General features: G+C 38.2%; 1 protein-coding gene across 16 annotated transcripts in view; it reads left to right on the top strand.

Moving 5' to 3' along the window:
- Nucleotides 1-16,413, top strand: part of ZNF382 (zinc finger protein 382) — a 72,285-nt gene that overhangs the window by 44,301 nt on the left and 11,571 nt on the right. For 15 of the 16 annotated variants that reach the window (XM_043892741.1, XM_043892730.1, XM_043892803.1 and 12 more), the window contains exon 5: nucleotides 9,974-12,088. The exons of the other annotated variant lie outside the window; for it this stretch is intronic. In XM_043892741.1, coding sequence (XP_043748676.1) covers nucleotides 9,974-11,394 — 1,421 coding nt within the window. In that variant the 3' untranslated portion in view covers nucleotides 11,395-12,088. Of the gene's footprint in view, nucleotides 1-9,973; nucleotides 12,089-16,413 lie in introns of those variants that run through there. 16 annotated transcript variants of the gene reach the window in all.

The following is a 16,413-nucleotide window of genomic DNA, read 5'->3' as shown; positions in this document are numbered from 1 at the left end:
ATTGGGGTGCACGTGTCTCTTTCAGATCTGGTTTCCTCAGTGTGTATGCCCAGAAGTGGGATTGCTGGGTCATATGGCAGTTCTATTTCCAGTTTTTTAAGGAATCTCCACACTGTTTTCCATAGTGGCTGTACTAGTTTGCATTCCCACCAACAGTGTAAGAGGGTTCCCTTTTCTCCACAGCCTCTCCAGCATTTATTGCTTGTAGACTTTTGGATAGCAGCCATCCTGACTGGTGTGTAATGGTACCTCATTGTGGTTTTGATTTGCATTTCTCTAATAATGAGTGATGTTGAGCACCTTTTCATGTGTTTGTTAGCCATCTGTATGTCTTCTTTGGAGAAATGTCTGTTTAGTTCTTTGGCCCATTTTTTGATTGGGTCATTTATTTTTCTGGAATTGAGCTGCAGGAGTTGCTTGTATATTTTTGAGATTAATCCTTTGTTTCTTCATTTGCTATTATTTTCTCCCAATCTGACGGCTGTCTTTTCACCTTACTTATAGTTTCTTTTGTAGTGCAAAAGCTTTTAAGTTTCATTAGATCCCATTTGTTTAGTTTTGCTTTTATTTCCAATATTCTGGGAGGTGGGTCATAGAGGATCTTGCTGTGATTTATGTTGGAGAGTGTTTTGCCTATGTTCTCCTCTAGGAGTTTTATAGTTTCTGGTCTTACATTTAGATCTTTAATCCATTTTGAGTTTATTTTTGTGTATGGTGTTAGAAAGTGTTCTAGTTTCATTCTTTTGCAAGTGGTTGACCAGTTTTCCCAGCACCACTTGTTAAAGAGGTTGTCTTTTTTCCATTGTATATCCTTGCCTCCTTTGTCAAAGATAAGGTGTCCATAGGTTCGTGGATTTATCTCTGGGCTTTCTATTCTGTTCCATTGGTCTATATTTCTGTCTTTGTGCCAGTACCACACTGTCTTGATGACTGTGGCTTTGTAGTAGAGTCTGAAGTCAGGCAGGTTGATTCCTCCAGTTCCATTCTTCTTTTTCAAGATTACTTTGGCTATTCGAGGTTTTTTGTATTTCCATACAAATTGTGAAATTCTTTGGTCTAGTTCTGTGAAAAATACCGTTGGTAGCTTGATAGGGATTGCATTGAATCTATAGATTGCTTTGGGTAGAATAGCCATTTTGACAATATTGATTCTTCCAATCCATGAACACGGTATGTTTCTCCATCTGTATGTGTCCTCTTTGATTTCTTTCATCAGTGTTTTATAGTTTTCTATGTATAGGTCTTTTGTTTCTTTAGGTAGATATACTCCTAAGTATCTTATTCTTTTTGTTGCAATGGTGAATGGTATTGTTTCCTTAATTTCTCTTTCTGTTTTTTCATTGTTAGTATATAGGAATGCAAGGGATTTCTGTGTGTTAATTTTATATCCTGCAACTTTACTATATTCGTTGATTAGTTCTAGTAATTTTCTGGTAGAGTCTTTAGGGTTTTCTATATAGAGGATCATGTCATCTGCAAACAGTGAGAGTTTCACTTCTTCTTTTCCTATCTGGATTCCTTTTACTTCTTTTTCTGCTCTGATTGCTGTGGCCAAAACTTCCAACACTATGTTGAACAGTAGTGGTGAGAGTGGGCACCCTTGTCTTGTTCCTGATTTCAGGGGAAATGCTTTCAATTTTTCACCATTGAGGGTGATGCTTGCTGTGGGTTTGTCATATATAGCTTTTATTATGTTGAGGTATGTTCCTTCTATTCCTGCTTTTTGGAGAGTTTTAATCATAAATGAGTGTTGAATTTTGTCAAAGGCTTTCTCTGCATCTATTGAGATAATCATATGGTTTTTATCTTTCAATTTGTTAATGTGGTGTATTACATTGATTGATTTGCGGATATTGAAGAATCCTTGCATTCCTGGGATAAAGCCCACTTGGTCGTGGTGTATGATTTTTTTAATATGTTGTTGGATTCTGTTTGCTAGAATTTTGTTAAGGATTTTTGCATCTATGTTCATCAGTGATATTGGCCTGTAGTTTTCTTTTTTTGTGGCATCTTTGTCAGGTTTTGGAATTAGGGTGATGGTGGCCTCATAGAATGAGTTTGGAAGTTTACCTTCTTCTGCAATTTTCTGGAAGAGTTTGAGTAAGGTAGGTGTTAGCTCTTCTCTAAATTTTTGGTAGAATTCAGCTGTGAAGCCATCTGGTCCTGGGCTTTTGTTTGCTGGAAGATTTTTGATTACAGTTTCGATTTCCTTGCCTGTGATGGGTCTGTTAAGATCTTCTATTTCTTCCTGGTTCAGTTTTGGAAAGTTATACTTTTCTAAGAATTTGTCCATTTCATCCAAGTTGTCCATTTTATTGGCATAGAGCTGCTGGTAGTAGTCTCTTATGATCCTTTGTATTTCAGTGTTGTCTGTTGTGATCTCTCCATTTTCATTTCTAATTTTGTTAATTTGGTTCTTCTCTCTTTGTTTCTTAATGAGTCTTGCTAATGGTTTGTCAATTTTGTTTATTTTTTCAAAAAACCAGCTTTTAGCTTTGTTGATTTTTGCTATGGTCTCTTTAGTTTCTATTGCATTTATTTCTGCCTTAATTTTTAAGATTTCTTTCCTTCTGCTAACCCTGGGGTTCTTCATTTCTTCCTTCTCTAATTGCTTTAGGTGTAGAGTTAGGTTATTTATTTGGCTTTTTTCTTGTTTCTTGATGTAAGCCTGTAATGCTATGAACCTTCCCCTTAGCACTGCTTTTACAGTGTCCCATAGGTTTTGGGTTGTTGTGTTTTCATTTTCATTCATTTCTATACATATTTTGATTTCTTTTTTGATTTCTTCTATGATTTGTTGGTTATTCAGAAGCGTGTTATTTAGCCTCCAGGTGTTTGAATTTTTAACAATTTTTTTCCTGTAATTGAGATCTAATCTTACTGCACTGTGGTCAGAAAAGATGACTGGAATGATTTCAATTTTTTTGAATTTTCCAAGACTAGATTTATGGCCCAGGATGTGATCTATTCTGGAGAAGGTTCCGTGTGCACTTGAGAAAAAGGTGAAGTTGATTGTTTTGGGGTGAAATGTCCTATAGATATCAATTAGGTCTAGCTGGTCCATTGTGTCATTTAAAGTTTGTGTTTCCTTGTTAATTTTCTGTTTAGTTGATCTATCCATAGTTGTGAGTGGGGTATTAAAGTCTCCCACTATTACTGTGTTACTATTAATTTCCTCTTTCATACTCGTTAGTGTTTGCCGTACATATTGCGGTGCTCCTATGTTGGGTGCATATATAATTGTTATATCTTCTTCTTGGATTGATCCTTTGATCATTATGTAGTGTCCTTCTTTGTCTCTTTTCACAGCTTTTATTTGAAAGTCTATTTTATCTGATAGGAGTATTGCGACTCCTGCTTTCTTTTGGTCTCCATTTGCATGAAATATTTTTTTCCAGCCCTTCACTTTTAGTCTGTATGTGTCTCTTGTTTTGAGGTGGGTCTCTTGTAGACAGCATATATGGGGGTCTTGTTTTTGTATCCATTCAGCCAATCTTTGTCTTTTGGTTGGGGCATTCAACCCATTTACATTTAAGGTAATTATTGATAGGTGTGGTCCCGTTGCCATTTACTTTGTTGTTTTGGGTTCACGTTTATACAACCTTTCTGCATTTCCTGTCTAGAGAAGATCCTTTAGCATTTGTTGAAGAGCTGGTTTGGTGGTGCTGAATTCTCTCAGCTTTTGCTTATCTGTAAAGCTTTTGAGTTCTCCTTCATATCTGAATGAGATCCTTGCTGGATACAGTAATCTAGGTTGTAGGTTATTCTCTTTCATTACTTTCAGGACGTCCTGCCATTCCCTTCTGGCCTGGAGGGTTTCTATTGATAGGTCAGCTGTTATCCTTATGGGAATCCCTTTGTGTGTTATTTGTTGTTTTTCCCTTGCTGCTTTTAATATTTGTTCTTTGTGTTTGATCTTTGTTAGTTTGATTAATATGTGTCTTGGGGTGTTTCGCCTTGGGTTTATCCTGTTTGGGACTCTCTGGGTTTCTTGGACTTGAGTGGCTATTTCCTTCCCCATTTTAGGGAAGTTTTCAGCTATTATCTCCTCGAGTATTTTCTCATGGCCTTTCTTTTTGTCTTCTTCTTCTGGAACTCCTATGATTCGAATGTTGGGGCGTTTCACAGTGTCCCAGAGGTCCCTGAGGTTGTCCTCATTTCTTTTGATCCTTTTTTCTTTTTTCCTCTCTGCTTCATTTATTTCCACCATTTTATCTTCTACCTCACTTATCCTATCTTCTGCCTCCGTTATTCTACTCTTGGTTCCCTCCAAAGTGTTTTTGATCTCATTCATTGCATTGTTCATTTTTAATTGACTCTTTTTTATTTCTTCTAGGTCTTTATTAAACAATTCTTGTATCTTTTCAATCTTTGTCTCCAGGCTATTTATCTGTAACTCCATTTTGTTTTCAAGATTTTGGATCATTTTTATTATCATTATTCTAAATTCTTTTTCAGGTAGATTCCCTATCTCCTCCTCTTTTGTTTGACTTGGTGGGCATTTTTCATGTTCCTTTACCTGTTGGGTATTTCTTTGCCTTTTCATCTTGTTTAGATTGCTGTGTCTGGAGTGGACTTTCTGTATTCTGGAGGTCTGTGGTTCCTTTTTATTGTGGAGGATTTACCCAGTGGGTGGGGTTAGACGATTGGCTTGTCAAGGTTTCCTGGTTAGGGAAGCTTGCGTCAGTGTACTGGTGCGTGGAACTTGATTTCTTCTATTTGGAGAGCAATGGAGTGCCCAGTAATGAGTTTTGAGATGGGTCTATGTGTTAGGTGTCACCTTGGGCAGCCTGTATGTTGACATTCGGGGCTATGTTCCTGTGTTGCTGGAGAATTTGCGTGGTATGTCTTGCTCTAAAACTTACTGGCTCTTGGGTGGTGGTTGGTTTCAGTGTAGGTATGGAGGCTTTTGGACGGTCACTTATTGCTTAAAGTTCCATGTAGTCAGGAGTTTTCTGGTGTTCTCAGGTTTTGGGCTTAAGTTTCCTGCCTCTGGATTTCAGTTTTATTCTTCCTGTAGTCTCAGGACTTCTCCAACTATACAGCACTGATAATAAAACTTCTAGGTTAATGGCGAAAAGATTCTCCCCTGTTAGGGACACCCAGAGAGGTTCACAGAGTTACATGAACAGGAGAAAAGGGAGGAGGGAGATAGAGATGAGCAGGAGGAGAAAAAGGGGGACTCAAGAGGAGAGAGACAGATCTACGCAGCTGTCTGTTCCCAGAGTGTTCTCCGTATCTCAGACACCTACAAGGATTCACAGAATTGGATTGGGAAGAGAAGGGGAAAGGAGGAAATAGAGGTGTTCTGAGATAGAAAACAGAGAGTCAAGATTGGGAGAGAATAATCTTCGGTTTAAAGATAGGGCTTCTCTTTTTTTTTTTTTGGTAAGGTTATAGTGTAGTGAAAATGAAAATGAAGAGTAGTAGAGGAGTTCTAGAGGACTTTAAAAGAAATAAGAGAAAAAGAAAAATAGAAAATAAAAGAGAAAACGGAAAGGAAAAAAAAGAAGAAAAAAAAGAAAAAAAAACAAAAAAAAAAAAGAAAGAAAAAAAAAAAATTTTTTTTCCCCCTAATTAAAAAAATCGTAAAAATCTATGAAAATGAAAGTTAAGGAGTAATGGGGGAGTAATAGGGAATTTTAAAGGGAAATAAAAGAGAAAAAATAAAAAAGAAAAAATATAAAAAAAAATTTTTTTTTTTTTCCTTACTTAGAAAAAAAAAAGTAAAAATATATCTAGGAGTTTCTCTGGAGCTGTTGCGGTCAGTGTGGGTTCGGCTCAGTTTCAGATAGCTCCTCGTTCCAGCTTACACTTCTCGATATCTACAGGGCCCTTCCGGTGAAGTCGGTGTTTTCTACAGGGATTTTAATCTGTTGCACCAGTCCCTTCTGAAGCGGTTCCCTTTGTTTATTTGGCTTCTGTTTGCCGGTCTCTTCAGAGCCTCATTTCCGCCCTGACACAGGCGGGCGGAGGTGGACTCTTATTCAGTTAGCTAGTCCCGTTGCGCTGCTGGGAGGGGCTGACGCTGCGGGGAGGGGCTGGCCCTGCGGGGGCGGGCTGGCGCTGCCGGGAGGGGCTGACGCTGCTTTCTCCAGTCTGCGCTGCTCAGGCTCCCGGCTGTTCTATATGGAGCGCGCTCCGCGCTGCGCTAGGTTCCAGCCCTCGGGTGTTACACAAAAGCGTGGAAGGAAAAGCTGCGCCTGCTCTCTGTGCCTTCCCCGTCAGAGCGGTCCAGGCAGCGAGGGGCTTGATGGGCGCACTATCCCCAGGTGTGGCGCACTCACTCCCTTCCGCGGACCCAGTCTCAGTTTCCGCTGGCGCCAGTCGGGTGCGCGCGCCTTCCGCCCTCTGCGTCCCCAGCCCCAGTCCCCGCCCGCGCCGGTCGGGTGCCTGCGCCCTGTGTCTCGCCGCGACCTTCCCCTCCCCCCTGCCTCCGGCGGGGCTGGGCGGGTCCGCAGCCTGCGACCTCTTCTTGGGACTTTCTCCGTCCCTTTGTTCTGCGAACGGCCGGCAGTGTGTTCCGGCCGGTTAATTTTCTCTCTTTTGGTCTCCCACAGTTCAAGTTAGCACCTCACAGAAGCTCCCTCCGATTGTCCTCAGGGCACTCAGGCCCGGACCCTAGCCCAAGCAAGGCCGCCTAAGACTCCCTTCCCGGGACGGGTCTCTGTTCTTAGCTCTTTTGTCTCACTTTTTATCTTTTATATTTTGTCCTACCTCCTTTCGAGGACAATGGTCTGCTTTTCTGGGCGCCTGATGACCTCAGCTAGCGATCAGAAGTTGTTTTGTGAGGTTTGCTCTGCGTTCAGTTATTCTTTTGATGAATTTGTAGGAGAGAAAGTGGTCTCCCCGTCCTACTCCTCCGCCATCTTGGCTCCTCCCCCAAATCCCTTCTTTTTCAAGGGCTGACAATAATATCCCTTCTGGTCATTCCACATGTATTTCCCTTTTTGACTGAGAACTCTTGCTCATCTCTGTTCTAGTCTCTCAAATGTACAACTGGACCTTTCATTAATGTGACAGCTGCTGTATACTTACAGAAATACTTGGAAAGTCAACCAACTACAAAATAAGAGAGTAAATCAGTACACAAAAAGAGACCCTTAATTCTGATACCAAATGTAAATTCAGGAATCCGAAGATTTGGGTCAATAGTTTGCTATAAGGACTTAAAAAACTTACTGAAAGCTGTAATACTCACAGTTATGGTTTGTAAGAGAAGAATACAAATTAAAATTAGCCAAGGGGAGAAGCACATAGGGCAGAGTCCAGGAAAGTACCAAACACAGAGCTTCTAGTTGTTTTCTGTGGAATCAGGGACAGCGTTACTTCCCTGTGACAGTTCTTATAGAATGTTGCCAGCCAGGGAAGCTTTGCTCAAGCCTAGAGTCCAGAGTTGGTTATATTAGGGCTCCATCACATAGGATGCCTGACTGCCCGTGTGGCTGATCTAAGTTTCCATCCCCATAAGAGGTTGAACTAATATTCTGTGACCCAAACCCCCACTTAAATCACATTGTTGGTGTGACTCAAAGAACCCCCCCAACCTAAATCACATTGTTACTTTCTAGCTGGCCAAAGGTTCCCAGGCAAATAAATATTCCTCTAAGACATGACATTCCAAGGATTTAGAGATTACCTCCCAGAAGACGAAGGCAAATGTCAAGACTTCTTTTAGAGTAAGAATTTTGTTCTTTCCCACACAATACTACATATCCTTGAGTTAAAAGATCAAATTTTACTTCCACATGAAATGTCCATTACTGACTCCAGAGCATGTCAGCTCCTATTTTTCTGCATTCACATTATACTTAGTGTCTGTAACACACAAACAGAACCATCCTCTGATATAATCTAGTAATTTGCTACCTGATTCAACCTTGTTTTATCTGAGGCCTCTTTTCCCATCTGATTAATAGTTCCCTCAAAATAAGGTCATCTCTTTTACTTTTCCTTACTGTAGTTTGTAAGAGAGGCTAGACATTCAGTAGTTACCTGATTGATGGCCTATGATAGTATGCAAGGAAATTATCTTTTTCATCCATTCAGAAATCATTTAAACAGTAATTTCTTTTTATATATACATGCCAAGATGATCATATCCCTTCACCACTCTTAAGTGTTTTAATGTATACTCAGAAGATTTCAAAGAAGATAGTTAATAAAATATTGACTTCAAAGAACATAAGTTTTAGTTGGGAAGGCATTATTATCAAATTGAGCATTTCACATATAATATAATATTAAAATAGCAACAGATCTTATTGAAAGATTATTTGAAATGGATGGTTCAGACTATAAAATTATATATAAATTATGATATATATTTATATCAGACAATATAGACATTGAAGAGTAGAGAGAATATGTGAAGGCTTTTGGATAAATTGGATAGTAGTATGTCCCTGGAGGAGGTTGAAGTTGTCAGGAAGGCAGTATAATTCCCATTACTGATACAGATTAGTTTTGTGTGTCCTAGAACTACACATAAATGAAATATGTACTCTTTTGCATGAAGTTTTAAGTCTAAAAAATGTTTAATATTCATCTCTTTTTGTCATTATGTTTCAGTGGTTTTTTCCTTTTTATTGCTGAATAGTATTCCATTATATACATTTCATTGTAGTATTCTGTTTTATAAATACATGATCCTACCACCCATATCTGGTGGAACAATTTTAAAGATAGATATGGTATCACTTGTTTACATTTTCATGACTAGTTTGATGGGATAAAAAGGCTATTGTAAATAAGATACAAGTCATAAGTAAGATGAATCCACATTTAAAACTGCCCCATCAGATATGGGTGGTAGTAAGGTAAAATAGTACGATATAGCCAAGAAGTTTTAAGAAAAATGATAGGTCAACCAGTGCCATACACATATATTAAAGAATTCAGTCTTTCACAGCTCCAGTAGGGAATAGCAGAGTCCCAGATGGTGCTAGTGGTGAAGAACTTGCCTGCCACTGCAGAAGACATAAGAGACATGGGTTCGATCTCTGGGTTGGGAAGATCCCCAGGAGAAGGGCACAGCAACCCATTCCAGTATTCTTGTCTGGAGAATTCCACGGACAGAGAAGCCTGGCAGGCTATGCTCCATAGGATCACAAAGAGTCAAACACAATTGAAGCAACTTAGCACATATGCACTACATTGGGAGGAAAACTTGAACTCATCCTTCCCTAAAACTGAAAAAGTAATTTAGCAAATTGAAAAGAGGAAAATTTATAATTGATGGTCAAGAGAATTTAGTTATTGATCATCTCTGGAAGAATAAATTGATGGTAGCAGCAATCAGAATACAATAGTGATTATATTCATGTTGCAAATATCCTTTTCCTCTGGTTTAATTTTATAATTCCTAAGGGAATTATGTTTTCCCAATTCTTCCCTTTCAAGGAAAAAAATTACAGTTATGTGGAGAGCTAGGATCAAGAGTGTAGATGAGTGTGTCTGTTAGCACTAGGAAATGAGTGACTGAAAAAGTTCATTTGCCATGGATAGGCTCAATACAAGTGAGGAAGAAACAAATGGAAGTATTTTATAACATTTATTTAGTCATTAGGGAATAAATATATAGTTTTTCATCATCACCTGAACGTTTTCACTACTTACTGTTAGTACCCTTGATAGGCTCACTCCATTATCTCTGAATCGGCCTGTTTCAAGAACAATCCTGCTTTCACTATCCTTTGTCTTCTGCTTACTTGCCCTTGTGTTTATCATACCTGCTCAGTGTAGCTTATATTTACAACATCCCAAAGATATGTGTTGTTTGCTTATGACAGTTTTTCCTCATTTTAACAGTGTAGCAGGGTATGTGTTTGTTAGCTCCCAGAGGTAATGTATTTTGGCCTTTCTGTAGACTAAAGTAGTGTGATAGACAGGCCCACCATGGATTGTTTGTATTATTTATCTTATCCATAATGTTTACATGGAGGCTTACTATTGTTAATTGTATTTTTTCTAGAAGAAGATTGGAAAGCTGAAGATGTTTTAGTGAAATTCAAAGAATACCAAGACAGGCATTCTAGGTCAGTTATATCCATCAACCACAAAAGACTAATAAAAGAGAGAAGTAACATTTGGGGGAAAACATTTACTATCGACAAGAACCATATTATTTCAAAAACAACACTACGTGAATATAAACCTGATGGAAAAGTTTTTAAAAATATTTCAGAATTAGTCATTAGAAATATAAGTCCTATAAGAGAGAAGTTTGGTGAGAGTAATGGATGGGAGAAATCACTCCTTAACACTAAACATGAGAAAATTCATGCAGCAGTGAATCTCTGTAAACAAACAGAAAGGAGTCTGAGTGGTAAACAAGAGCTTATTCAACATCAGAAGGTTCAAACTCCAGAGCAATCATTTGAACATAATGAATGTGAAAAACCCTTCCTTATGAAAGGAATATTATTTACACATACCAGAGCTCACAGAGGAGAAAAATCCTGTGAATACAATAAAGATGGCACAGCCTTCATTGAAAAGTCAAATCTCAATGTCCACCAACAAAATATGGAGAAGAAACCCCATTCATACAGCAAATATGGGAAATTCCTCTGTAGGAAGTCCATTTTTATCATGCATCAGAGATCTCAAACAGAAGAGAAACCCTTTCATTGTCCTTACTGTGGGAATAATTTTAGAAGGAAGTCATACCTCATTGAACATCAACGAATTCACACAGGTGAGAAACCTTATGTTTGCAGTCAATGTGGAAAAGCCTTCCGTCAAAAGACAGCCCTCACTCTTCATGAGAAAACACACTTAGAGGGGAAACCCTACATTTGTATGGATTGTGGGAAGTCCTTCCGCCAAAAGGCAACCCTTACTAGACATCACAAAACACATACCGGAGAGAAGGCCTATGAATGTACTCAGTGTGGAAGTGCTTTTAGAAAGAAGTCATACCTCATTGATCATCAGAGAACACACACAGGGGAGAAACCATATCAATGTAATGAATGTGGGAAGGCATTTATCCAGAAGACAACCCTCACTGTACATCAGAGGACTCACACAGGAGAGAAACCCTATATTTGCAATGAATGTGGGAAGTCCTTCTGCCAAAAGACAACTCTCACTCTCCATCAAAGAATTCACACAGGGGAGAAACCCTATATTTGTAATGAATGTGGGAAGTCCTTCCGCCAGAAGGCAATCCTCACTGTTCATCAGAGAATACATACAGGAGAGAAATCCAATGGATGTCCTCAGTGTGGGAAAGCTTTTAGTAGGAAATCTAACCTCATTCGCCATCAGAAAACTCACACAGGAGAGAAACCATATGAATGTAAAGAATGTGGGAAGTTCTTCAGTTGTAAGTCAAACCTCATTGTCCATCAGAAAACTCACAAGAGCGAAACTGTGCGAATTCACTAAAACATGTGACTTTTCTGGTGAAAAATTTTTAAGACATAATAAACCCTGTACATGAGGTTGCTTGCAAGTGTAATAATATTAAACAGTTTAAGGTACTGTAGCATATTTACCTACTATTTGCTAGTCCACAAAACACATAAAAAGAATTGTGAGATAAATTAAGTGATAAAAGTCACTGAAAATACAAGCTTAAATTTTTTATTACCTTCACCAGACATAAATTCTTCTGTCAAGTTGCTAAAAACATTTTAAATTGCTTATTTAAAATTTTAACATATAACATTTTGTGACCCAGTATTAAGCAGTAGGCTACCTGACCGTGGCCCGTGGACCACACTGTGAACAGAACTGCTTTAAAAGAAGGAGGTGTGACTGTATTTCTCACTGCAAATATGGAATAAAAGTTATCCCTTCAGAGTTAACCACAGTTCTAACTCCTAACATTATAAATTAGTCTTTGCATATTATAAACCTTTATATAAAGTATACATTATGTATTCTTTCATATATAACTTGTTTCATCCATCACTATGTCTTTAAAACTCATCATTAGTGCATGTTGGAGAAATTTATTTATTTTCATCCTGTATAAAATTTCATTATATAATTACATTTCAGTTTATCCAATCTAATGTTGATGGACTTTTTTTTATTGTTTACAGCTTAGGGTCATAATAAATAGTGCTTCTTCAAATATATTTATATTTAGGTGTACATATATTCATTTCTCTTGTGTATATACTTACACACATATACTTAGGAATGAAATTGCTGGGCCCTGGGGTATGTGTACGCTGGTACTACCAAACAATGCATAACTTTGATGTTAGGAGATAATTCACTCTGAAGGAAGACAGCTGTATATATTATCAATATGGTGATGGTTCAAATGTGAGAATTCATACTAGAGGGAAACTATGAATGTTGTGAAAACTGGGAATTCAAATAGAATGGTTATTCAAAGATTTTTAGCGACAGCTCAAATCCTAAATACTAGATACAGGTTATAAATCTGAGACTGCCTTCAGCCATAAGAATGTCTATTTGAAATCAAAGTCATGCGGTAGGAAGAGAGGGACCTAGTGTCTTCCTTGCTCAACATGAGAGAACTCTAACTGGATGAAACATTATCTTACTGGGTCATATGAAAATGATGAATATGGAAAAGCTTAGAGCCACAGCTCAAATCCTTACATCAACAGGGAATTCACAATGGATGTGAATACTTCAAATGAAATGATTGTAAGAATAATTAGTCATAACTCACATCTATGCAGTAGCAAAGAATTCATACTAAAGAAAGAAAGATTGACAAGGCAACAGATGAGGCTTTCAACTCTTAACTCTGGGGAAAGCTGTTTCCATGAAAGAAGTCCGACTGTACCAAGATCATGATGCTAGAGAGTCAATTGTTGTCAATAGCCCTAGCTAAGCACCAAGTCATTATCCAGTATTATCTGCCAAATATGATTGAGCAATCTGGGGCAAGTCAGGTCTTTGAATGACTAGGCACTGCTGCCATCCAACTGGAACCACATAAGAGACCCTCTGCCCTCAAGCAGAAACTGAGCTGAGGCCTTCTCAAATTTCTGACCCTCAAGAATAAATGGTTACATTTTAAAATTTGATGGATTAAAGTAAGCAGAAAATAATCTCTTAGTATCTGTATTGTAAAAATAAAGGTATGAATATTTGTATTCCAGAGTCAAAGAGCAAAAGTGTGGTGACTACTAGGTGATCTTGATGTGAGCAAAAACTGGCCCTGAAATACAGCTGAAGTTTGGGCTGTATTTTTTGTTTACAACTACATACCTAAATAACAACTCAGTGAGGAGTTCATATACATATTTTTTATTTTTCTCCTTCTGTGGTAGTAAGTTACACTTATCAACTTGATTACTTATTCAAATGCATACTTCCCAATTTTGCAAAAAAAATTAAAATAGCCCCAAAATACCAGCTGTGGACAATGCAGAAGGAAGTTAAATCTATCTTTGAAAGATCCTCTGCAGAGTCATTTCATGAACTAAGGTTCAGACAGAAATCAAGATATAGAATCCAATGTACATTAAGTACAGCCATGTCCTTGTAGGTGGTAACCTGGAATGCCTTGAAGAAAGTCTAAATGAAGTTTTGCTTTCAAACAACTATTCACATATAAACTACTTCTCAGGAAAATTAGGTCCAGTGGTTTTTATTTTGGTGTGAACCAGAATTGGGCTATCTTTCAGTCTCCTGTGTGAAGATTTCTTTTGAAGAAGTTGAAAATGTTCTTTTTCATTGATTTTTATGGGTCCTTATTTTATGAATTGATTAATATATGAAATGAGGACTTTTTTTTTTTTTTTTTTTTAAATGAGGACTTTTCATCTAACTTTGGTCAGTGAAGTTTGTGTAGCTCTGAGGAGTAGACATGGTTCTGGAATTCTAGTCCACTTATTCCTAAATATATATGACAGGATAGGAATTAATTTGCAAATTCATTCTTTGTAGACCTAACTGTAAGGTCCTAGGACACAAGAGAATTAACATGTACAAAGATTTCATCAGTTCAAAAGGACTAACAAAACTCCACAGAGTATATACATTTAATGTTGTTGAGTCACTAAATTGTGACCAACTCTTGTGACCCCATGGACTGTAGCCCACCAGGATCCTCTGTCCATGGGATTTCCCAGGCAAGAATACTGGAGTGGGTTGCCATTTCCTTTTCCAGGGGATCTTCTGACCCAGGAATCAAACCCACATCTCCTGCCATGGCAGGCAGATTCTTTACCACTGAGCCACCAGGGAAGCCCATATAATATTTAATGCTTTCATTTAAAAGCAAAAGATGTAGCTTACCAAGAGAAAAGGTAGGTAGGCATTTGGTTGGGGGGAGTCTGAGAATCATTCAGGTGCAAGTTCCACAGTGTCCTTATTCACATAGAGACTGCACTCTACCTCCAGATAGAACCACTAAGATCTATGTGAATCTTGGGAGAGCTCAAGGCCAAAGTTCCCCAGAAGGACTTTTATGCCCCTTTGTTCACTGGTCACATAGTCAAAGTGGGCTCTCTAATCATTTATATGAGTAAACAAATTGACTCCGGGGGTCTTCAGGGAAAATTTCAACTTCAAACAGCATCTTATGTATCCCTCTGCCCTATGTCAATCAAACTCAATGCCAAACATTCAGGCATCATGGAGATAATAGAGCTTTTCCAGTCCAGTTCAGTTCAGTTCAGTCACTCAGTCGTGTCTGACTCTTTGTGACCCCATGAACTGCAGCACACAAGGCTTCCCTGTCCATCACCAACTCCCGGAGCTTACTCAAATTCATGTCCATCGAGTCAGTGATGGCAATTATAAATCAAATTTCCAGTCCAACTATAAATCAAATCCATCCTACAAACATGGTTCCTACATCTCCTATGTATTTTCTGATAATCTGTGTAAACAAGCATGTTGCCTCACTTCTTATGTCCCCAGTATCTGCATAGTGCATCTCAAACCTGAAACATTCTTGCCAGGTAGTGCTTGAATATCTCCACTTAATTTGTGGTCCAGCAATAGAATCAGACTTATCATCCCCTGCTTTATAAGTAATATGCAACAGTTAAAACACAGATATAAACACTGGTCTCTAATATTCATCTGGGATGTTGCACCATTTGAGATATTCATCAGTTTATAATCTGGGACTTTTCAAAATCATAGATGTGTGACAATATCACGTACTGATGAGGGTGTGGAACAACTAGAACTCTGATACACTGCTAATGGGAATGCAAAGTAGTAAAACCACTCTGGAAAACAATTTTGTGGGTTCTTTAAAAAGTTAAACATGTACTTTCCATGTGACCCAGTGATCCCACTTACATTTAGCATAGAGAAATAAAACCACATGTTCACACAAAAGCCTATTCATGCATGTCTATAGTATTATTATTTATAATCACTAAAAACTGGAACAACCCAAATGTTCCTCGTGGATAAATGGACACACCATGGTATATCCACTCAATAAAATAACTACTTAACAACAACAACAACAAAATGGACTACTGACACCTGCAACATTATGGATGAAACCAGCCTCAAAAAGTTACATACTGTATGGTTCCATTTATACATTGTGGAAAATGTAAAAATATAAATATCCAGAATATATCAGTGGTTGCCAGGGATTAGGGGTGTCTGAATAGAAAGGGGATGCGTGATTGTTTTGCATACTATTTGTGGTAATAAATATAAAAATACACGTGAAAAATCAGAAGTGTGTACATATCAAAAATAGAGAATTGTAGTAGTAACATCTGTAAGATTGTGGAATAGCACTTGTCTCATAGAACTTTGAACAATTTGAACAACCATCCCCATGAAATTACAACACTTGGGTGGAGCACAGAAATGAAAGATAGATTGAAGAGGATAAGGACAATTTCACACTACCTGGGTTACTTCTTCTTCAAGCCTGTGCAGTGAAGCATGAAGCAATGTACCCTCTGCATGGAGGGAAGGAAAGTGAAGTGAGAACCCATCCTTGTCACAGACCCCAGCACCAGCCTTCCCCAATGAATCCCCAGGTAAACCAATATGATTCGGAATCCAGGCCTGCCCCTGTGAACCCAAACACGAGGCTCCAGGCTGCCCAACCCAGTACCATACTGGCCCTACAGACCCAGATACCAGTCTGGCACCCATGGACCTAGGCTCCAGGCCTGCCCCAATAAATAGATCCATCAATGTTTATAAAACTCCCTAATGTATTAAAAAGTAGGCTAAATGTGGACTGATGAGAATATCATGAATCATGGATTATGATTAATCCAGTTTTGTCCAAAGAATTTTTAAAATTTAATTCCTGGAAGAATAGAAGTGACAGCTATAGTTACAAAAGCAGATGACTATAGGACTCATTAGGAGAGATTTTACTTTTCACATTATTTTGGGTAATTAAAAAATAATTTTGTTTATTTTTGTCTATACTTGGTCTTTATTTCTGTGTGGGCTTTTCCCTAGTTACAGTGAGCAGGG

Source organism: Cervus elaphus, chromosome 4 (assembly GCF_910594005.1).
Source record: "Cervus elaphus chromosome 4, mCerEla1.1, whole genome shotgun sequence".
Classification (NCBI taxonomy): Eukaryota; Metazoa; Chordata; class Mammalia; order Artiodactyla; family Cervidae; genus Cervus; species Cervus elaphus.
This window is presented reverse-complemented; position numbering and strand designations above follow the sequence as displayed.